Raw genomic sequence first — 24,353 nt, forward strand, 5'->3', positions numbered from 1 at the left:
CGCATACTATTAGCAAAAGTAAAAATGTAAGAGATCTTGGCATAACGGGCAAACTCCGAAAAACCAAGATTGCAGTTAAGTCGGCGTAGTCGTTAGATAATAAACCAAATACATTACAATTAAGACCAAATTGCAGCGCTGAAGAAATAGCACCAAACTCGCTAATATTTTAGTGAAATCGATATAGATTCAACTTTTTTCAGCATTAGATGTTTTGATTTAATCCATTTTTGGCTCTATTGTATTGTTTACTTTTTTGTCAATGTCTGAACGAAAAAATGCTAACAGTTGGGCCCTATAGCGTCTTTGCTTCTTTTGATTTGATTATTTGCTTTCTCTTGAGCGTGTTTGATTTCGTTTTTGGTTTTCTGGATAACGTCTAAATATATCAGGGATTCAAATGAGTAAAAACTGCAAGTTTGCCCGTGCAAGCGTACGATGCTTACGATGCTGCTATATTTTTCTTGAGTTGATCAATTTATTCATGAAATTTCAAAGGCAATTACAAGGAAATGTAAAAGATGTCGATGTATTTGTGAGAAGCTTTGAGATATCTGTTAAGTGAAAACAAAATTAGTTTTTATTTTTTTGCTGTGCTTGGGGTTTACAAAGTTCAGAAAATTTGAGCTGAATCTGAATTCAAGGCTTGCTCTAGTTATTTATTCACATGACAAGGTTTCAGTAAAGACATGGTCTGCAAGGTACCGATGTGCAAAATATCTAGAAGATAACCGTAGATTTGATTTCAAGTTGTCTATCACCGAGTATGCCGTTCAAGCGACCAGCATGTCTTACGTCACCTGAATATGAAGGTATGGTAATGACTTAATGCCCTTATTTCAAAGAGTATTACTGATATCTCGGTTTAGTCTACCTCTTGATGTTCTTGGCTAGTCTAAAGTTCATGTATTGCATTTTTATCAATCAATCGAAATTTTGTTTTTCCTTATCAACGCTTTGGGCCGGACTGCACAGTATGGCCGTTTTCAGCAAGATCTTGGGTGCGCTAAACACCCAAAAATGACAACTGCGGTGCGCAAAAATGCTCAGACGCAATGGAAGTGCACACTTAGACTCTCAATTGCATAGTAATGTTCCCAGTTTAACTTATATATTTTTAAGTCAATTGAAAACTGAATGCACAGAAGTTCTGTCTAAGTCAGTGGTTCCCAACCGCGGCTCTTAGAGCCGCATGCGGCTCCAAGGTAGCTTTCTTGCGGCTCTCAGGTAGCTTCCTTGCGGCTCTCAATGACCCCTGAAAATCCCACAAAAAAATAAAAAATCTATTTATAATAATTAGGGCGATTATTTTTTGACTTGTCAAAAAAAATCAAAAATTGGTCAAAATTTATAGCGTTAGGTCAAAATTTTTCATTTTACATCTTACAGTTACACCTTGTAGCCTACTTTATACTGTTGTGAATGGCCCATTGTCTACTTATTGTGAATCATAAACCGCCTCCTGAATCCTAAACCACAATTGCGCCTCGCTTTGACAAAGTTGTTAAAGCTCAAAGCCAATGCCAAGTTGGACATTAAATTTATTTGTGTTATTTTTCTAGTTAGTGTTGCTATTCGTTGGTACATGATTTCATGCTTTAAACTTTTCGTTATAATTACTTGAGTGTTTTCATGCGGCTCCATACGTACTCTGAAGTTTGAAATTCGGCCCCGACACCAAAAAAGGTTGGGAACCACTGGTCTAAGTCCTTTTAAAGTGCAAAATAACAAACCTTAATTTTGACACTGAAGCTCATGAAAAGCAGTTATTGAGTGCGCCTATGCCAAACTCTGCAGTCTGGGCTTTGGAGACGAAAAGTAAAGCCGGTTGTTATTAGAATGCGCTACTGGTAATGAACAAAAAGCATAATATATACTACAATATATACTATATACCACTTATATACTATATATAATATATACTACATACCATACTGAAAAATTGCATACAAGAACCATCAACGTGCACACTGAACATTTACACTTTCATGTTGATTTGTAATAAACAAACCAGGCAAAGTTGCTCATTGCTTGAATAATGATTTGTTATATAAGTAAATGCAAATTTTTTATCCTTGGACTCATGTTTTTTCGTCAAAAACTGCCATACTTTCCAGTCGGGTTTGTGTGGAGCACTTTTGGACCCCTGTTTATAGGAGAAGCCAGTGTACATAGCATTTATATCATACTCAAAATGTTGGCAAATTTTGCCAAGTATGTATGTAAATGGCATGAGATACAAAATAAGTAAATCAATTTATAATTTGATATTGCTATATTCAAACTATATGTAATCTCTAAAATATGTAGCCTGTTAGTATTAAAAAATTTTTAATGTACAGTTGAACTCAGATTGCTGATAGTGCTTGAACTTTGTGCTTCAGAAACTAGCTTTATGGTGATTTGTGAGGAAAGCCAGTTATATCTAACCAGGGTGGTTTCTTACCATCTTATTCTGGTATGTCCATCTGAACCATCCCAGAAAATTCATGTGTGTGTCATGGTCAGCTCAACTGGATACATCATTTATGCGCAGCAACATACAGTCTCTGAGCGAATTAGTGGAACCATATGTTTGCTTACTACATATGATTTTGGAATTATAAACTCCTGGCATATATTGGTCAGATATTTAAAGACTGTTTTTTCAATATGGCAGGGAGGACAAGTAGCTATATGGATATAAACCGCTAAGAGTTCATATTTTATGACTTATTCAGTAATTCTAACCGAAGTAGCACACACGGATTTTCTGAGAAAACTAGTTTTCATGTAATATGAGTGCCAAAGCAAAGGACTTCACCTTCATTAGTGCATAAACTAGTGCCTTTTTAGTTTGCCACAAATTTGTTAGTTGTTAATTTGCCTTTAAAAGGTTGTAGTGCACCTGATGCACTTCTGTTGAACAAAATAATGTGATGATTGATTTCTGTAACCTTTTGTTGTTTGGTTTCTTTTCATATTCTAACAGTTGATGTTATTATAAATTCTCACAAAGAGCCGCTTTGAATGAGTTATGGAATTATGTATTTCTATAAGAGGTTTGTAAGGTTCAGGCATGTAGTACCACTCCAATCTTTGGTTCAGACATCGACAGGTCACAGTTCTTCATCATGTCATAATTTCCATTACTTATAATTTTTGGTAATGTTTGCTATCTGTTGTGTCTGCACTCTGCAGTCTGTCTGGTGCCTCACTGATCGCTTTTGATTTTCAGGCTTTTCATCAATGAAGATAATAAAGATAACTAGTTTCTGCTTTGCTATAGCAACCCTTGAAATCAATGATTAGACTTGCCACTTTGGCAATTGTGGTATATTTTGTTAACTAGAATACTTGATCAGCCGGTGACCACTTATAGCCTCTCTTGTCACTTAAAATTGCCATTTTATAGTTTTCAAGTGCACTGAGCTTGTAGGACTAGTATAGGCCGGTATGTGAGATCTAAACGTAAGTTACCATTATGCCAAGACTCAGGCGCTTAAAACTGTATGCTTAATTCAAGATAAGTCATGAAATAATGCCTGTCGCTTTAAGCATGCTTAGATGTCATAAAGTGTTAACTGATTAATTCTCCAGCAGTAACAATTTTCACCTTGTACAACCTTTACAAGTGATTAAGCGAGGTTAGCACCAACCATAGAAGTAAATGCAAACCAGCTGCACGTTGCTGCTAAGCCACGCGTAGAAACGCACCGAGATTGTTTTCCCAGGCATCTATGCTTACTTTATGCTGCTGCAACGCGTTGCTGCGCCGCTAAAACAGCCGCTTCTCAACTTTAAAGGCGATCGCCGATCATGAAAGCATGACGCTGTGCAAGAAGTTAGTGGGCTCAAGAGGTCGGCTGCATACATTGACTCAGAAAACCTTCGCTAGTTTTTATTCGACATCCGAACAACTCTTTTCCACCGCAGGTATGATCTTTAGTCCGTATAAGGAGTCACCGTCGACGAACACACCTGGCAGTTAATTGGCATCAGCATACCTGTCGAAAGAACACATCGTCACCTTTCCGACGTTAATTCGACAGAAACCAGAGAAGATTCTCAAGTACAGGTCGTTGTAAGCAACTGACAGCGTCGAGTTATGCGGTCATTCGCGAAAATTAACGCGGTGGTCGCTGGCTTGGCGCTTTTTTAAGAATACAACAAAAAACACTGTCGGCCGGCATCGTAGTTCTTCCGGGTTTAAGGTTAATGAAGCAGGTCGAGTTAAAGCCACAAGCTTTGCAGATAGACACTTATGAATTAGACTTAGCATTCCTTGAAGTAAAAACTTCAAGTTAGGTAAATTGATCGCTCTCGCTTAACGAAGCAAAGGTGTTATGGAAGTCGGGCCTTCATCGTTTATGTGTGAAGTTTTCAAAATAAACAGGATCGGTTTTCGCTGGCGAGACGGAAAAAATTTCGTGTAGGCTGTATTTATCCTGAAAGCGTGCAAAGAAGGCATTTTCACCTTACACCTCCATGGTCACTACCTTTGTTCATTTAAAATCTTTGAAGGTGCTATTCCTGCCCCGTATTTAGCCCAAAGCACTACAGCGCGGTGACTATAATTGTGAGATAGGTGAGTTTAGTGTTTATTTATACACTACTGGTATCCGGAGTGGTATGATATGGGAAGCAGCCACAGCAGTAAGCAAGGCAGCGTTAAGAACAAAGAAGAAGATCCTCTTCCGGAAGGACGGAACTTAACTCTTCCTCGAAAAGGATCCGGTTTAAGACATCGTTTGAGTAACCTCAAGACCGGATCACTTAAACGCGCTCACACGCTCCAAGCGAATGAGTTGAGTGCGGCTGAGCTTGCCATCTTAAGCGGCAAGAAATGGCACAGCGACTGTTCATTGACAAACGAAAAAGGTTCGAAAAATAAAGGTTAGATGTCAGATAAGTTTGCATCATAATTTACTAAGCACTAGTTTTCATTATTTTAATCGCCGTCAATGCTACCCACTGTGGTACGCGTCGTACCACGAGTGTGGCATTCAAAAAATTCATAGCTGCACATCTTTCGCATACCGCCGTCAGTTTCGTCCCTGCTAAATGAATTAACTGTTTTGATCTGTTTGTGTACATGTCGCTGCACACGCAAGCGCAACAACTTTTGGAGTTTTGCTTGCTCATTAAGATACCTGATCTCGCACTGCTTCATGCAATATTTCGAATTGATCATGGCGTTTTTGGACAAATAAAACACGCGAAATGTATAGCTCACATTTTTTCTATATATCTCATGTATTTAGACTTGTTTGTTTCATTTCCATTACTTACTTGAGCATCTTTATGATCTTCTTTGGGTTAAAATAATCTTTAATCGACCCTATCATCTGTAGGTTCTTCACAATTGTTGTCTGCGTTTGTGATATGCGTGTGTTTAACGAACAATGGTAAGAAGACACAGACAATTGTTGATTTTTTTTACTACAACGATTGATCTCTTTTTTATCCCAAGTCTTATCTTGATTTTACTATCATGCATAATTTATGCCCTTCTATCCTTTGACTTCATCGGTTATGCACTGTGGTTAATAACATAATGTTTCCGGCTACGACACGGCATTTTCTTTATAGCTTACTTCAATTTTCCAGTTATTATTTTTTAAATGTTTGCAAAATAAACATTTTAAGGTATAAAAAAAAGAAAACAATAAATAACTAATATAGTAAAGTTTTTTTTAATTTAAAACGAAGTACTTAAAACCACAAACCAAACAACTAAATGGTTCCATATCACGTGTCAAATAAACATAATAAAGATGAGCGAAAGCAAGTACGTGCGGTTGCAACTTGCGAAAGATGATATTAACTTCATTAGGAATAGATTAAGTTGCCAATACAGGATGCAATTACCTCGTTTAATTTCCGGAAAACGACTTTGATCCTTCACGTCAGTGCTGAGAATTACTCTTGTATTGGTACCAGTTTAATGGCTTGGAATTGATGTACGTACTTTAAAATTTAGCTCGCAGACATTTTGACCACCCAGTGATATTTAATCAGTGCGTTACTGTTGGTTTTTGTCAAGTGTTGTTATCGCTTAAATCGAGAGATCGTCATCATTGCCAGCTCCCATCATCCCTTCTTGCAAAACTTCTGTTGGTTTATCTTGAATACCACGCAAAACAGTGCTGTGTTGCAATGTACAGCTGTAAACATTGTTTAAAATAGTTTAAAGATAGGCGAGTTAAGATTTTTGCTGACGAGGATATATTATAAACAAATTGAACAATAAATAAATCTGCGGTTCCGGAACCGCCTCGGACGCAACCCTTGGTTTTTCACATCTCGCGGTTAAATCAGTTCCTGTGAATGCCCACAATTTGAAGTGTTGGTTCGTCATTTGGTTGTTACACGTATGTATCTGCTGTTTTTAATGAAAGGTTTAGTCGCGTCTTTCTGCGTTTCCGAAATTTGTCAGTGATAAAATGGTAGTAGTTTGTTTTCTTGATTGTATGAACCACTACCCAATACATGTATTCCAATTCCGACATCAAACATCCAGTGAAAACCCCACCATGTACATTTGTTTTGTTTATTAAGGAATGTAGTATATTTTTAGTCAGTTTTCTCGATACAATCGCGCTATGCTGCTTGCTTTGTATGTGTTCATCCAAGGCATGGTTTCCGCGCAAATTTTTACTAGTCGTCGGTATTTGTCGCTGAGTCACCCGTTTGAGCTGGTTCAAACCGCTGTGTTACAGATTTGCGACATAACTTAAAATCCATTCTGTATATTTATACTATTGCTATCTTGCGAAACATTGTATCCACGCAGTTACGTCGACCGTCTGCGTTTGGTGCCACTCTAATTTTTAAGCTATTTCATATTAAGGGCATCAGACCATTCAACCCAGTAACGATGGTAAAAGTATTTCATTACTAACATTATATCTATGCTACTAAATATAAAATTCAAAAGTTGTTGGAGTCGAAGTTAACATGTCTTTTTCAGCTACAGTGAAATTTTAGAATTGTAACTGACCAACTACTGTATGTTTGAATATCTTAATATGCATACCGGTAGCAGTGACGTAGAATTCCTTTGGGCAACATATATCCACTATCCAGCCCGTTACATTCATTCAAACGAGTCAATGTCATTGTCAAAAGGCGCGCAATTAAATTGTCTCGTTTAACGAACAGCTGGCAAGTTAAAACGTAATTTAACCTTACGACCCACTTTTTCAATAATAAATCGTCTGTTACAGGTGGTAAACGGATTACTATTTCTCGTTAATTAGCGAATTACACCAATTTTTACTTCGGTCGGTTTATTGCTAAACGTCGTTTTTGTCATATTTGTTTTTGTGGTTAAGAATTATTCGGTTTTTTCGTGAATTGCTTACTAAGCCTTGGAAGCAATAGTTTTTATTTAACAGCAAGTTTTGTCTTGTGACATTGCCGTTTATATTTCCGTCTATCTTTAGATGGTGTTAACCGCAAGTAATTTTGTTTCAGTACGAACCTTGCATATTTGGTGGTATAACAAGTATGAATATCATTACAAAGAAGCCTAATAATATATTTATGTACAACACACACTTTTGCGACCCTTGCGTCGTGTTTGAGGCACAAGTTAGTCACAGTAAATTGTTACCTCTAATCGGTGTTAGTTGTTTTTTTTTATTCCGCTCTCTTCTCCCAGCGCAGACGTCATCATTATGTCCGATCTGATAAAATTTCTTAGAGGTCGTTCTCTGTTGCTGTTTCCTCGCCTGTTGTGCTTTTAGTGGAAATCGTTCCGGTCGTTTTGATCGCTGGAGGGGAACGGCGGTGCAATAAAGCAAGTTTTTGTTGTCGCGCCCTTGTTTCGTAACCCAATTACATCGTTTCCTGGCTAAAAGGGCGTTATAAGTGCTGTAGTGATATGCGCAATACACATTTCAGGTAGGCCTGACCCTCCATTGTTCATGCACTTGTATCGAAATCTGTTGATATAGTTTGTTAGTCGTTTCGGTCTTTATTCAGCAACTTTGTTTTTGATCTGTTCTTGCCATGTCGTCTATGCTTTGTACTGGCAAGCCTAAGGAATTTAAGCATTCAAAACGAGTTGCAGATGGTGAGGTAGAAAGCCTAGCGTGCAGTGGTAAGTAAAAAATGAAATGTTTTGCTCTTCAGAGATTGCCGATTTAGTCTTTGTTTTAGTTACTTCTGGTCTTCACAGCTGACTTTTTAGTGCTTCATGGCACCTGCTATGTTGTAGCTCTGAGTTCTTTGGTTGTGCTTTCATAAAACTGTTGTTTTCTTTTGTGACCAAAGTGTTAACTAAACTGTTAATAAATATATCAGTTTCTATTTACATGTCACTGTTAATGAATTGGTCGTATTATGTTGTTAAAATCTTACTGTTTTCTAAGTGAATAAAAGTAAAAATGGTTGTAGATGTATCATCAGCATTTGCAGATTACAGCTTCACTCATGTCTGGATGTTCTTAAAATCCGTAGTTTTGTATAGAAATGTGTTTGTGCTGGCTTGATCAACAACAAAAGTCTGTTTTGCAGGGCGAGGACATGCACCTGTTACGGAGGAGGAACTACAGGTAGTTCCTGCAAGAGTAGAAGAAATCCCAGGTATTACTGCATTTATGATACATTTATGATTTTTTTTTGTTTTGATTGCTCTTTCAAAAGCAAATCTATAGTTGCTAGTTTTACAAAATGAAGTTTGCGGAGTTTTCTATGTAGTAAAGCTAACTAACTTTTATATATCAGTTGCATTAGCATATGTAGTGAAATGTCTTAATAGTAATGTATTTCTGTCTTCACTTTGACAGCAATAATTTATTGTAAATAGTGTTCCTTGCTCTGATGTCATCCTCTTTAATTTTGTTTGTTGGCTTGTAGTTAGCTAAAACAACTATATTACAGTGCAATCGTAGTAAGGCAAAACCATAAACTAACAACTTTTTTTGCCTGTATTGATAATTATTTTCAAATTAGAAGTTAGTCTCTTCATAAACTCTATCTAAAGTAGAGCCAAGAAGCGATGACTAAAACAAGCAATTTATTGTGTCATATGCAGAGGAAGAACGGGGCTCATGTATCGTGAATCTCACCAAGAAAGATGGTTCGGTGATGGGACTGACCCTGACAGGCGGGGTGGATAAAGAGGGGAGACCACGAGTGTCAAACTTGAGAAGCACCGGCATTGCTGCAAAGTTTGTGATTTTATAATGTTTAGTCAACAATAAAAGTCCCGCATAAATTGATAGCTTATGATATTGGAAATAGTAGTCCTTGCTTGTCATTTTATTAATATATCTGGTTATTAGTTAACATGAAAAGGTCTGTTTTAAGTTAAGTACCGGTTAGGATTTTGCTGAACTCAGCTACCAATTGATGGTATGCATGTATACTTACAGTAGCTACGGTACTAATATTCACAAAAATTGTTTGTAAAATCCCATGCTATAATTTACATCAAATAAAAATAAGTTACTTTTTATTCTTATGTATGAAAGTTCTTATTTTTTACAACTACAGAAGTGACAAGTTACAAGTCGGAGACTATATTACTGCTGTGAATGGTATCAGGACGTCCAAACTAAAACACGGGGAGATTATAAGTTTGCTGAAAAACATTGGTGAAAGAGTCAGCTTGGAGATTGAGTACCACCTTCCGCCCACAAGTAAGTTCCAGTAATTATGTTCATGGACTCCGTTTTTCACACCTCTTCAGAATAGGTTGTGTTAGGCAGGCTTTGTTCTATTCAAGTGCAAGATTTTTTACTTATCTCTCGTCTTGGGGAGTATAAAAACCAACCACTGAGCTGCCTGACAATCACACTTTTATCTTGATTACTTAAACTTTCTGGGACATCTTTCTATCATACTCTTAAGACAACAAGCACAACGCTCATTTGATTGTGACGTTTTTTTCTTTCTTTTCCAGCCGTTCAGACTTCAACCATTGTTCAGAAGACAACCGAAATATTCCTGAAGAAGAACGAGGGTTCGTTTGGGTTTGTATTGAGGGGTGGAGGTCATGAGCAGCACTGCAAGAGCAGACCACTTGTTGTAACGCATATTCGTCCTGACTCACCTGCGGCCAAGTATGACTTCTCACACTGATGTTTTGTATAAAAGTGTCTTCAACCTCTGATGCAGTGTCTTCAACATAGCATAACTTTAAAGCTGAAAGTTTACAATATTCCAATTGCTTTTTTGCTATTATAAATTTGTTTGTAACGGCAATGCAGCACGGGATATGTGGTGATATTCTAAATTTTTAAACTAAAAGACTTCGTTATATTTTTCAGGGAAGGAAGCTTAAAAACAGGCGATCGCATTGTATCCATTGGCACCACTCAGTTAAAGTCACTTTGTTTAGAAGAGGCAATTAATAATCTTGAAAATTGTGGCGATGAAGCTGTCTTTACAATTGAATATGATGTCTCTGTAGTTGGTACATATATTTTACCTTATGCCTGCAAAGTTTTTTGTAAAGCAATCACCTCTAAAAGTTTTCAACTCAGAAAAACACATTGCAAAGTTGTACTAAAAAGATGCTAATAAATGAGCATAGGGTCATAATTTCTAAAACAAATGGTTACGACGATATTTTTCAGAGGCGGTTGCAAATGCTTCCGGTCCTTTGTTGGTTGAAGTGTCAAACACGCCAGGAACTGATCTTGGTATCACGCTGGCAAAGTCAACTTATCGGAAAAGACCTGTCTTGGTAATTGACAGGGTGAGGCCTGCTAGCATATCAGATCGGTAGGTTATATTTTAGATCAGTTGTATATCAGATCAGTTTTAGAAGGACAATGTTTGTATATTCTACGTCATTGTCTTTAGTTGTATTGCTAGTAACTGAGTGTAAAACACTATTTTTTACATTTCCAGCTGTCTGTTGTTATAAAGTTAGTAATCACTCCTTAGCATTTCTCTATTTTACATGTCATGAACTTGTTGTGTACAAACACTTTTACACAGCGTTGCTAATGAATCTCCACTAAATGTTGTGCGTTTAAGCTGAATTGTAAATAAACTAGCGGACTGCTCAAATTAATTAAAACCTCCGTCACATGACTTCCAGTTAGACGTGGATTTTTTTTAACCCAGTTCTTTTGATTTCATACGTTTCTGTGCTAACAAAGTCAGATTTTATCCAACTAAGAACGTAAGACGATTTTATCTCACGGAAGCCCTGTCGTTATGCGTAATAGGTGCGGGGCGTTACACATAGGAGATCAAATTCTCTCCATCGACAACGTATCGGTTGCTAACGGGGCAGTGACTCTGCGTGAAGCATCTGAAATGCTCAGCTCTTCATCAGATTTCGTGAAATTAGAAATTCTTCCCGTATCACATTTGGCCATCGCCAGTGCCAAATCATTCTCGCGTAAGTGGATTCGTTGTTTATTACTTTTGTTTTCAGTTTCAAAATATTTGTAATTGTGCTTGTAATATCACACGTAAGCATGATGGGTGTGAAATTACCATCTTTGTCACTATACCACGTACACGCTTTTCGCGTTGAGATATCATGCATTTTACGCTTCATGTTTTATGCGACATACCCACTTGGAGTTGAGTATTACTTTTTTCACAGAAAACCGGTTTGCACCGGTCATAACCAACGCTCAATCGATGTCGGCGTTAAACAGCCAGAGGATTGGAGGATCGCGCTTCCAAGCTAGTACTTTGTCTGGACGAAGTAGCAGCAGGACTGGAAGGAAGCGAATGCAAAGACCAAAGTATAGCGCTAGTGCAAGTAAGTACTGAAATGCTGTTTGCTTGATAAATAAGATGAACTATTAATGGGTCATACTAACAGTTGAGATTGACACCCAAGTTTCACGAAACAAAAACAAATGTTCGGGTGGTCTTGTATCGGTTCCAATCGTGTTCCAATTAAGTATCGGTTGTACTATTGTTGTATCGGTTCCAATTAAGTTCCAATCGCCAAATTACTTAGTTTGGTTCAAATTGTTTATACCAACCTTACAACTCGTTAAACGTCTCCAAGTTGTATTATAGCGAGCAGTTGTTACTATGACGGACGTAGTAAGTACTATTCATTTCATGAAAACTTTGTTTGTTCTGACCGGTGCCTTCAAAGGTTGAATAGTCTTGAGAGGTTTCGCTGCTGGTAAAGGTTAGGTACCACAATTTTTAGTTCCGCATGGTGGCGACAAAGATATGCATTGAGTTAATTGCATGTAATTCAAAGCAAGAAATTGGGTTTTGACGAATTCATAATTCTACTTCATAGATTGATGATTTAGAATTGTAGATAAGTTTTTTTTTATTCCAATTTCACACTACTATTATGTTCGCAGTCTATATTCCTCTGGTTTAAAGGCTTGCACAGAAAACCAGCAACTTTTCGGGTATCGAGTAAGTTAGTTATTGTGAGTGGGTGGGATTAAGTTTAATTGCAAAGGTTCCAAGATTAAAACATAAACCCCCATTTATCTTATCAACAATTTCCGGGATGCTATTGGTCCAGCGTCTTCGGAAAAGTGTTGACACCCAATCTATAATAAAGACCCATGTACGCGAAACTAACAAATGAGTGAAAACGATGAAGATGATATTTATTTTGTAAATTGTTCAGTAAAATCTTTTGATCTGTTCAATGCTATGTTTGAAACACAGCATTGAATGACTTTTTTAATGTTTCGAACGTTTGCAAATATATTGTTTTTCGTCGTTTTTGCTATCTCGTGTTTTCTACATGCACTTATTCTCAAAATTTTGTTAGTAATAGTGCAACATTTATTACAATAAAATCTGGCAAAATACACGATGTTTAAACTACAGAATATCACTAACAAGAAACAGCTTTAATAAAGACGATCAAATACTTAGATTCAATATGACCAAGGAATTATGCAAACAATAACGAAAGACGTTCCGGTAAGTCTAAATATACTTTTAAACGCTTGTCAACACAATTTTTTGTCAAGTACGCCTTTGATGTGGTATTGCGACAAACCAGTGTCAATTGAGCATACTCAGAATGCTCTTAATGCATGTTATGCCACGTCGCCTACAGTTTTCGCAAAACACCTACCGTGACAGAACTCGGCTTAGTTGCCGTCAATTTCTGACCCTCGTAGTATTTAACACTGTTCCAGTGTAAAACGGCTCACATTTCGTGCGTGACATTCGCAAACAATAAGCTAAGGGTAGAACGTTGTGATTAAAAATCTGTTATCGGTCCCAGTAAGCAAGTCCGGTGGTCTCCGTTGCAGAGCGTAATCCACAGCGGAGCTCGCCCAAACTTTTTCATCTTTTGATAGAAATACGCTCCACGCTTTAAAGTCTGTGGTTGCATTCACCACATATGAGGATATGAACGCTATGCTTCGAATCAGGTATAGCCTCGTGCCGTCCAATAAATCGCTCTGACGAATATTTTCGTTAAAATGAACTGTGCCGTTGTCGGTTAAAACGTCCACCCTCAGCCGTCTCATGCTGTACACAGTCAACACTTCGCTTCCGTTCAACGCCTGACATCTGTTTAATACCAAGTTTCTTATCTGGGAATGGTTTAGAAGTTTACGGAACATGGTCGTCGCGTTAGCTGACGACAAAGAACGGCAGCATACGATGGTTCTGTAGTCCATACTTGTCCAATATATTTCCCCAGCCCTACTGGCACTTTCAGCTTCTTCAGTAATTTCTTCAACGCTTTTATTCACGCAGTTGCAGTGCTTGTGCATGTAGGTGGTGTTAAAACAGTTAACATTTTCAGGGCAGGTACAATTTTCCGACCTATCTTCATACATCAACATATACAAAGATTTCCCAGTTGCCAGATTGAAATAAATCCAAAGTACGAAGCCGCAGCAGAAAATATTTCCTTTCATCTTTCCAGCATCGTTGACCGTGATTTTAAACATGCCCTACAGAAGCAACATATTCGATACAGTAAATACACCAGCCCTAAATCGCGCTACCTCGCAATGTGGTTATTACAACTTTCCGACGCTATTTTGTTTGGAGATTTCTCCTCAGTATTAAGATCCTCTCGCGGCCAACATTGCACTTGTACGATACCACCTGCGTTATTACACTGACAACTACAGGTCCGTGACAGTTTTTTTCTGTGTATTTTTATACGCATTCCTACTATGCATACCTGTCGCACGATTTTTTTTCTGCTCGACTATCTGTGAAAAACGCCCACCGCGTCCAATTATATCAACGCCACTCACAAAGGTCACCCTGTAATCTCGTAATCCCAAATTATGCTTGCTCGTTTCATCCTCTTTCTTTTTTTCCTTAACCCCGTTCGGCCGACACAAAGCAAACTCAACTCGGTACACAATTAGAAATAGCTATCTATTCTTGAATGGGAATCATTGTAGAAAGCAAATAACGTCCTTTATTAATGAAATCAAAACCGCTCTTTTCCACACCCAAAACGACTTCAACCGTGCTTTTAATAACCGGTTATAGTTAGCAAGGGTACGCGCTCAGTCCTTAACACTCCTGCGTTATTTGCTCGTCGTTCAAACGAGCCTCTTTTTCTCCGACTTGCTCAGTTATGGAATGTTTTATTACAACAGGGGAGTTAAATTACATCTTCATTGTGCACACAGAGCTCGTGACGCAATAGTCTCGACCGTCACTTAACCATGGAAATACGAGCGGTCTTATTGTGTTATAGCTCGTTTAGGGCCAAGTGCACGGCCTTCATTATTGTCGTTCCTGTCACCGTCATAGAGCCACTTGAAGCAATTAGCTGGGTCAGTGAATGAGTCCAATTGTTCTATATTTGTTTTGAATTGCCATTGATCTTATGGCTTAAAATTCAAGCATTAGATTATTCTTAAGTTGCTTTGAGCCGACATGTGCGGTTTAATCCAGTTTTATGAGTGCTCTTGGTTGCTTATTACTAGTCACTTCTGTCGTATAAGTGTATTTTGCTCAGTAACAACACTACAGTCGCAATTAGAAGAAGTTTTAATCGTTTAATCGACTATGTGTGGCTCGTTCAAAGCAGGAAGGAAAAACCAACAAGCAATTTGTACACGGGAACACAGTGTTCAACACACAAAACACAAAATACTGGAAAAACATCAGAACGTATACGCATCGGCTAAAACAATAATCAGAACCTTGAGGCTAAGTAAAATTTGAAATAAAATCTTAATTGCATCGGAAATAATTTAATTTCAAAACGCGGTCATCACTTTTCAACACTGTTACACGTATATGGGTGTCATCATGACGTTTCCATCAGACTTTCCCCTCACGGAATCAGGTGCTCGTAAAAGAGCATCGTTCATTGTATCGGTTAGCTGGTCGTCGTATATGGAACTCACCACGCTCCAGGATTGAAGCTTCAAGTCGCCATCGTAGCTGTTCTTGCTCAGAAAGGCGATGTGGTGGTCGCGATAGTTCCTGCTTTCGTCACCCTCGTCGGTCTGCGTCATCTCAACGTATTGATTCGGGTAGTTGGCCGATGTGTCCGTTTGTAGCGCTACTTCCTGTAGTCCGTATATGGTGAGAACGTCGATGGTTGTGGATATAAGACCGCCACAGTAGCCCAGGGTCAGTCTAGTTTGGAAGCTGAAGTCCAAAAGGTTGTCCAGTAAGGTCTTCGCCGAATCTGACGACATTGAATTGCAGCAAATGGTAAGAGAATCCGTGTACCACCAAGTAAAGTGATTCCCGTCGGATGCGTCAGAAGCGACGGTTGCGATACCGCTGGCTTCAGTCGCAACACAAGAGCATATTACAGTCACAAATGACGGGCTTGCCGTGCAAGGCAAACTGAATGGGCAGGTGCAGTTTTGTATTCCAGTTGCTTCACCGCTGCTCGTGTCTTCATTGAGCAGAATAAGACTTCCCCAAGCCGGCTGTGTGCAAATCAGTATCAGTAAAAAGATACAATCGTTTGCGAACATTAGTCTGACCTGAATTTAACAAATTACCGCAGTACAACCTGAATGCGAACATTTTGCGTTAGTAAAATCCGTTGTTATATCCATTACAATAAGAGCATTTTAATGATTTTATCAGCGCATTTCTGCCACTGACAAAACGCTACCTACCTTCCACCCTTGTTAATTAAATTACGACAGAAGTTGTTGGATGAACACCAAAGTTGCCACTTGGCTAACTGAGCGTTTAACCGTCCTGTTTGTCTGTAAATATATCAGTAACATCACTGATTAAAGTAACAAGCTGTTTAGTGATGCATGAGCTAGTTTTAAATTATCAAAGGCTAAAGCACTCACAGGATATTTTCAAAGATAGCCTCTATCCCCACTAGATTTTCTCATGGCTGTGCTTGTTCAGATTAAATGTGATTCGTAGCCAGTATCTTTACAAGTTTTAGGTCTTTGTAAATGCGCTCTCCCCCTATTGTCCGACATCCTATTTCACACCTTTTCGAAATCAAACAAAAGACAAGCAGACACTTGATACCCTTTTTAATTGCCCACCTGTGTCCCTACATCATCTTTTTCTTGCCGTCAGTGAGATAAGGAGCCAGGATATGTTTGTGGTTGTTCGTATCAAAGCAGCATAAAACTACCGGTTTATACACCATGGTGTGTGATTTTGTCGTGATATTACTTTATGTGTCCTTGAGATAATTTTTCAGCATTGACTATAAATTTGTAGTTTCGAAAGGATTTTTTTACAAACTGCTATTCCACTTGCTTCACCGATGCTCGTGTTTTCGTTAAGTAGAACCCCCATGTTGGCTGTGTGCAAATCAGCATCAGTGAAAAGATACAATCGTTTGCAAGCATTACAGCCTAACCTGATTTTTCCAACCCGCCACAGTACAACCCGAATAAACACATTTAAGTAATATACCACATTTAAGTTATATCCATTACAAAAAAAGAGTTTTAATGATATTGTAATTCTGCCACTGACAAAGTGCTACTTACCATCGATGCGTCTTATCATGATTGATTGGTGTCACAGAATCTGTCGAGTGATCTCTAAGGTTGCCACTTGGATAACTTTGCGTTTAACCGACTTGTTTGTCTGTAAATATATCGGTAACAACACCGGTTAGAGTAACAAGCTGTTCGGTTATGCATGAGCTGGCTTTAAGTTTATCGGGATCACGTCAATTAACCGTGAACAAATTAACCGGCGACAATTGGTTTTGATCAACTAACCGGCAACAAATTGGCCGGCGACACAAATCAACCTCTATGCATTTTAACCGTACGATTGTATTTAAATAAATGTTTCAATTTGTATTGAAATAAAAATAAATTTTGTTAAAAAAAGGAAATAATTACAAACAAATATTTACTTTACATATAATATACTACCATCAACTTAAACACAATAATTCAGCACTTGCACGGTCAATTCACCTCCTGGTCAATTTTGATTCCGGTCAGTTGGTTTTCGGTCAATTTACGTCACTGTTAGTTGTCCCCGGTTAGTTTGTTCGCGGTCAATTTCACACGGTTAATTGTCGTAGAACCAAATTTATCACAGCGTGAAGCACCCATCAGGTTACTAGGCAGTATCTTTACAAATTTTAGGTGTTTGTAAGTGCGCACTTTCCTTAATCCGAAATTCCCACCTTTTCATAATTTTACAAAAAATACGATCAAAAGCTTTGCTTGATACCTTTTATAATTAACTGGCTGGTCTCTTCACATCATCTCTCTTCCTGATGTAAGGGGGTGTTGTCGATGAGGTAACGGGCCAAGATATTCTCATGGTTGTTCATTTAATCAAAGAAGACGTGTCATGACGCCGTTACGTGTGCGCTATGGTTGCAGTATTGCTCGATGTCGGGTTGAAATGTATCATGGAATACAAAGTAGTAACGTATATTTTTAAACATGATATTTTACAGATTACATTTTATGATGACAGTAGTTTGACTACTAGACTAGAATAAAAACTTCACACTTAATATAGTACACACTGCCATTAATATTGTAGCTACCTCGGCCGAGACAGAGCCAGAGATGGGTGGTTTAACAGCGGACGTATTCCGCACTCTTCAAACTGATGCTGGCTTTAGTAAGCTTGTCTGCTTTGTTACACCTATCACTTGGCCGACATTGATTGGTTATTGAAATCACAGACACAGCTTTTTGTGATTGACCATTCCACGCTTGTCATCAGTGACTGGCATTTGCCAGTGATTGCTTATCATTGCTTTCTTAATTGTAATTATGACTTCATTTATTTGCATGATGAGATTCGTATTTGTATACACCGTTATATGACATTTTTCATGCTCTTTTGTGGCTGAATTCATTTTTATAAGACTTTGTGTGCTATATTTAGTTAGTCATGAGCAATGAATGTCACCTGAAATTCAGATTTTATGCTTCAACCATCATTTTACCTATAATTATGAGACGTGAAATCTTCTATCACATTTTCCACGTCAACTCTCAGTGCACTGTCAATTCATCAATTTTACTGATAATAATTAATGGAAGTATATTTTAAGGAAGCTCATGTAATCTACCTTTATTAAACCAAACCATAAACGTTTCATCAGTGTCTTTGGTGTCAACCGATTACTTGAGTGGAAATCAAGTCGTCCACACGGAGGTGCTAGAGATCCAACTCTTGACAGCAGACGACGGTTGTGATTTAGTGACGTCAGCCGCGGTTCTGCCCAACTTCGGTATCCAGTTACAGGGGTCGGTTTTCGCGACTGAAATTTTGCATGGGAATCCAACGATTGGTTTTATAGAGCCAGATAGGGCAGCAGACAGGTAAGTTGATGTTGGCATCTTATGTATTACTAACCGACTGCATCCGTCCTTCAGTGTTGTTGAAAGTTTTATTTTTGAATTACTCCCATCCAAGTACGCATTAATGGCAAAATATATCCGTGATTAGGTGAGTAGAAAAAAGTAAATTATGACGCATGTTTTCTTGGGGTGAACCAGATGCGGACTTGTGCAAGCCGGAGACCGCATAACATCAGTGAATGGTTACTCCTGTGAAGAATATAGCGCTGATGAGGTCAACCAGCTGCTCAACGACGCTTACTATTCTGGACAGGTAAGACAGGATTTTGTCCTCTCTGTTATGTTGCTGAATTTCCCCATCGCAGTCATCATATCTATTAAAATGGTGCTAACGGGCAAGTTGTGGCCGTTGAATTAATACCAGAAAACATGACGTTCTAGGTTGTTCTTCAAATCGAGTTTGACGTGGCGGAGTCTGTGGTACCGAGCAGCGGAACATTTCACCAAAAACTTCCCAAGAGGCGAGGTGTCGATTTGGGAATCGTAGTCAGCGGTATGAGAGATCGATTTTTAGTTATTCATATGTTCCGAAATTTATTTCATACCTGTTTTCAATGTAAACGAATAGCAGAAACTTCTTATTCACCCATATATACTCAATCGAAGCACTTTGCGTTAGTTTATACTTGAAAGTGAAAGCCATTTGTGGAACGCAAAGTTTATCTTTTACTGCATGGCATCGAACACTTGTTTTTACCACTAAACGCAAAATAACTTCTTAAAATTTTTAAGTTAAAAGTATATCCTCGAATTAGAATAAATGCCTTTTAACCGCCCCATAAAAATCAACAACCCTCAATTACAGCTCCCAGTGGTCGTTATCATGGTCACGCTTTGATGATTTCGGAAGTCAAGCGTGGATCTGTTGCTCACCGAACCGGAACGCTGGAGGCGGGGGACAGGCTACTGGCGATCGACGGAGTCCGCCTGGATGAGTGCACTCCGGATGATGCTCATGCTCTTCTGGCCAGCGCAGAGGATGTTGTGCGTTTGAAGATACAAAAAGATGAAGAAAACTCAGGTACGGTAAGGTTACGAGGAGTTCGGTTCAACTGCATCGGCATCTCGGTGCTACACTTGCGTTTAATTTTGAAATTAGGGTATTTGTAGTTGTTTTTCTCTTGCTGACTTGTTCTTACATCGCATAATAACCTGCATTGTTGTACGTCCGCAACATGTTCTTTGCATGCTAATTCTGGGCGCCATTAGTCAGCGAGGATTTGTAGTTTTATTTTAAGTTGTTTTTATTTAAAGATGATGCAGACTCGAGCAATGTCATATCATACACCGTTGAACTGAAGCGTCGCGGCGGACCGCTCGGTATAACTATATCAGGCACGGAAGAACCGTTTGATCCCATCTTTATATCTGGACTGGCTCCTGGAGGGTTAGCAGACAGGTGATTAAATGAAGCAATTGGTTGACTTCTAGTATTGATTAGGAAATGCTCAAAACGAATGTTTACGAGTTTCCCTCGACTCCCCTTTACCACCACGTCACAATCATGGACACTGCTTATTTTCAATCGAGATCGATGTTATTGGTTGATTATTTCAACAAAAATGTCTTCAAATACGCTCTCCAGTCTATCCTTTTTGGAGTTTGCATTGTTCTGTTATGTCTTTGTAATCGCCTTAAGGCGTAGAGTTCTAAGCGTCGCTTTTAATACGTGCATGACATTTAGACGTGCGTGTACGAAGGCAACCGTTACCACTTTGACTACGTTATGTCTTATAGTAAATGTCTGCTTTCCTAATTCGTTCATTCATTTCAATGCCCGTCTTATGCAGAACTGGAGCGATCCACGAAGGGGACAAAATTCAGTCTATCAACGGGATTTCTCTGCGCGCTAAGAAGCTGAGTGAAGCCATCGGCCTCCTTCAGAATGCTGGCGAGCTTGTTACTCTGAAAATTAAACGAAATTTACCGAGCCCTGCAGATATTAAGCCTATGCTCGCCACATCACGTCATTCGCCTTTTCAAATAAATCCATCGGGAAAAAGTCCAATCTTGGTAAGAGATTGTGTGTTTTGGGTGTGACATTTTATTTTGTTGTACTCACGATTTGATCATTTTCACAAGTTCATTTTTATTCTTTGGCATTTCCTTAAATATTTTTCAACTGCAAAATTTTTTTGCAGAAAAACGACACAATATCAGAGTTTAGCGACCCCGAAGATGATATTTTACCGCCCCGAATGGGCCCCTTGTCTGACCATTCTCCTTTCTCCGACCCCACTAGTAGCCCAAAGCAAAGTACCCCGACTGGCCTACCTCCCGTGTTCACCAAAGATCGAGGCGTTCGACCTGGACCGGCGGGAGCTCCGAGCGTCGACAGTGCGGTGGAATCGTGGGAAGACTCGAGCGCTGAACTGTACGGGACTAGAAGTAGCGCTGGTAATTCTTGTTGGATTTTGTTTTCCATTCAGTTTAGTATTTATAGTACGTGTGTGGAATAGCTTGAAGCATAAAATATTAACAAACGATTTTAAACAGAATATTTTACAAATTCTATTTTTATGGTGGTTACAATTTGATGTATGACTGTATTAAGAATACATGGTGCATCTAGTTGGTAGCGGTATAAGCATTGTGAATTCCTTCGAAATTGTAATTAATTCTTGCACTTTCCTTCCTTTTCTTTAAAATATTAAACTTTTCATAGAGCTAGACAGTAGCACGAGTTTTGAACTTTTCCCAAAAACACTGACCGGTTATTGCCCGCTCCCACTCAGTAAAGTGCAGCAGGACCTGGAAGATTTTTTATCCGGAGGTTAACACCAAACTTTTATTCTTGCTTGTCTGCCATTGAGAACGTGACTTGCCCGATGTTCATTCAAACCTCGTCAACTTATGTCGGGCTGTGTGCATTTGATTGTTCTGAATCTCGGTGTGTCCCGTACAGCCATTGTGTTTGTCGGTTACAAAAGTTTCCGCGAAGATAACATCAGCTCTTGCTTCTATCAGAAATCTAATCTTCACAATTCTAACTTTAACAGTTACTAACAGCTATAAAGTCACACTTCAGCCTGGATTTCCTAATTCATTTCAAAATTAACCCACGCCTGAGTACCATTTATCAGTAAAATGCCGGCATTGCTTTTGCTTTATTCATTCAGAGTAAATGCATTTCATTCGGTTGCGCAGTTGCATTAGCCGATTTCATTTAGAACAGATGTTCCCGATCAAAACACTTTTGATAATATTATTCCGTATCCGCACAGGTAGTGCGCATCCATCCGCAGTGTCGTCAATACCGCACGAAGCTACCTCACCTGCACACCAGCCGCAATATACCACGAGCTCGGCCACCGTAGGTCGCAGAGCAATCCAGCCCTCAACCTTGTCCAGATTGCAAAGACGTAGCGAAGCAGGGACAAAAATTGTCGATCACCTTAAAACAAGGTTGGTGCCATTTATGGCCTGTTTGGTGTCTTCACGCTGCTTTTATGAATCTTTTTTATTCATTTTTTTGGATTTGCTTAGATTCGAGCCGAACACGTCACGTACTTACTCTGACACGTGGGGCACTCGAGAGCAAATACGTGCTCGAAATTTCAAATCGCCCGAAATAAGGTATGACGTCACTAGAACTATAGCGCTTGACTATGACAACACCGAAATAAAGGACTTCTATATTCAGCAGCGGTCGAGGTGCCCCTGTCGCAGATTGGCAGCGTGCCTTGGAGGATCTTCAGTCTGTCGGGCAATCCACGGGTTTTTTAAGAGATCTTGAAGTAAGTCTTTGTGGATTGAAGTTTTCTTGTCGTTTATTAGAATAAATTTATTTAGGATATCGTTCATGAGAATAGTGCGTTATAAGATTACTAGTGTTGTCAATGGCCGTAGATATGTCATGAATCTTTTAGATGTATTACCGTTCATGGTGTTCAGCACGTTATGTTTTCCTGAATATTTTTAGACTAATCTAACTCTTGACACCGAGGACCGGAACAGACAAACGGGAACGTTTCGCCGCCAGCCACCCAGCGACGACTACACTTACCGGCACTTGGCGCCAGGTGGCGGTGTGTACGACACGTTCGCTGGGAGAAGAGACATGCCCAGACAACAACAAACACCTTCATCGTTGCCACTTCAGCTTCACAGGGTAAGCAGGGTCAAACATTTTAATGTTTTAAAAGCGCTCTTTTGTTTGTTAAAAAAAAGAAATGCCAGTCGCCGAAATTGCCGAAAGATCAAAATTATCAAACTTAAACTTATAACTATAAAGAAGCCGGAAACACCAGGAGTCGGGCAAGGAGTTTTTATAGCTCCAGGGCACATATTGTTTGTGGCAAATTAGAGAAAACTTCGTAGAAATCAATAAGGCTGTTACGCGCACAGAAAAAAATAAAACATCGATACGAAATCCCTTACAGCTCAGCTTGTGTAAAGACAGTCCCGCTGAAGACTTTGGATTTTCGGTGTCTGACGGCCAACTTGAACGTGGTGTCTACGTGCACACTGTACGACCTGGTAGTGCCGCCGCCAGAGCTGGCTTGTTGCCTTATGATCGTCTCTTGCAGGTTTTAATTGCTCGTTACAGTACTTTAAAGAGTTAGTTATATTCATTACGTTTTATTTATGATTTAAATACATTAGCTTTGGCATAAAAACAAACTAAACCACTTCTCATCATTCTTGAATTTGGTAATATCTAATGCTCAAACCATTTCCAGGTCAACGGTACATCCACATACGACGTTGACTGTAGCATGGCTATTCCTCTTATCACCTGCGCTCAAAGTAAAATGGATGTCCTAGTTTCTCGTAACCCTAGCAACGCATCTGCCGTGGTAACGCACCATCAAGGTCGTCCAGTCCTCTCTCCTCCAGTGAGTCTAACATTTCATCAGAGAGAACAACATCCTGATCCTTTTCCCACTCTCTAGCGTTTATTTCTCCTCCAAGCTGCATGTGCCTTACCTGTTTATCATCATATTCGTCTAGTCTTACCTTTTTTGCGACTTCTGCATTGGCTTTTAGCAATACCAACTCTTTTAGCCTTTTTGCAGTCGTTATAAGTTGTATTTAGATGGCTTCTTACTGCATGCTGTGGGTAATAATGCGGCTGGAACGTCTCGAACTGTATGTGTGTGTTATATGTCTTTGGTCTTAGAAGGAGTCCTTGACCCACTACCTCGCTCGGTTTCAGTCGCCCTCCACGACAGAAAATCATGTTTGATTTGTCAGATATAGTTTTCTCTTTGTTTTATTTCATTCTACCTAGAAGAAGCCATTTACCGATGCAGTATTTTTCAACGTCAACTATTCATAATAAAATTAACACCGATACAGATTTGACTTCAGTGGTAGAAATCAATCACCCGTAGCGTTTACATTTAGCTACATTATGGATTCGACGGTTTTCGATACTACTGTATAGGCAGCCAAGATTGTTTTAGCATTGATATTTCATGCGAAATCGCTTTTACCACTTTTTCATTTGAGTTATATTCAGGTCTTCCATGATACGCTTGTTTTGAATATACGTCTTGGCTGAGTCACCGCATCTCATTATCTTAAAATAAGCGAGTTTGTTTATCGCTTTCTTTTTCATTTCCTCCTAAGGCAAGGTTTGCCTTTATTAACTCAGTTTTAGGTGAAATAGGCTGAATTGTTTCCGTCATAAAT

General features: G+C 39.0%; 2 protein-coding genes across 13 annotated transcripts; one reads left to right on the forward strand and one right to left on the reverse strand.

Moving 5' to 3' along the window:
- Window positions 1-578: 578 nt before the first annotated feature.
- Window positions 579-24,016, forward strand: LOC143448674 (glutamate receptor-interacting protein 2-like). 10 transcript variants are annotated; one of them, XM_076948509.1, is made up of 24 exons: window positions 579-812; window positions 8,503-8,571; window positions 9,023-9,158; window positions 9,484-9,629; window positions 9,893-10,052; window positions 10,260-10,405; window positions 10,569-10,716; window positions 11,169-11,344; window positions 11,555-11,716; window positions 17,887-17,967; window positions 18,458-18,677; window positions 18,855-18,969; window positions 19,098-19,209; window positions 19,522-19,737; window positions 19,971-20,115; window positions 20,507-20,729; window positions 20,858-21,113; window positions 21,382-21,489; window positions 21,941-22,121; window positions 22,203-22,292; window positions 22,345-22,453; window positions 22,639-22,827; window positions 23,099-23,245; window positions 23,399-24,016. In XM_076948509.1, exons 1-24 carry the CDS (start codon window positions 767-769, stop codon window positions 23,609-23,611), a joined length of 3,594 nt encoding a protein of 1,197 aa, XP_076804624.1. In that variant the 5' UTR covers window positions 579-766; the 3' UTR covers window positions 23,612-24,016. The 10 variants fall into 10 exon arrangements, with proteins under 10 accessions (XP_076804624.1, XP_076804625.1, XP_076804616.1 ...); XM_076948501.1 differs by lacking the exon at window positions 579-812 and adding an exon at window positions 4,483-4,875; XM_076948502.1 differs by lacking the exon at window positions 579-812 and adding an exon at window positions 4,483-4,875 and having other exon boundaries at window positions 22,360-22,453.
- LOC143448676 (uncharacterized) lies at window positions 14,705-17,621 on the reverse strand. 3 transcript variants are annotated; one of them, XM_076948513.1, is made up of 4 exons: window positions 17,566-17,621; window positions 16,863-16,962; window positions 16,014-16,106; window positions 14,705-15,818 (listed from the first exon to the last, which is right to left on the reverse strand). In XM_076948513.1, exon 4 carries the CDS (start codon window positions 15,576-15,578, stop codon window positions 15,162-15,164), a length of 417 nt encoding a protein of 138 aa, XP_076804628.1. In that variant the 5' UTR covers window positions 15,579-15,818; window positions 16,014-16,106; window positions 16,863-16,962; window positions 17,566-17,621; the 3' UTR covers window positions 14,705-15,161. The 3 variants fall into 3 exon arrangements, with proteins under 3 accessions (XP_076804628.1, XP_076804629.1, XP_076804627.1); XM_076948514.1 differs by lacking the exons at window positions 16,863-16,962; window positions 17,566-17,621 and adding an exon at window positions 16,200-16,276; XM_076948512.1 differs by lacking the exons at window positions 16,014-16,106; window positions 16,863-16,962; window positions 17,566-17,621 and having other exon boundaries at window positions 14,706-16,002.
- Window positions 24,017-24,353: the final 337 nt, after the last annotated feature.

This window comes from Clavelina lepadiformis, chromosome 3 (genome assembly GCF_947623445.1).
Source record: "Clavelina lepadiformis chromosome 3, kaClaLepa1.1, whole genome shotgun sequence".
NCBI lineage: Eukaryota > Metazoa > Chordata > Ascidiacea > Aplousobranchia > Clavelinidae > Clavelina > Clavelina lepadiformis.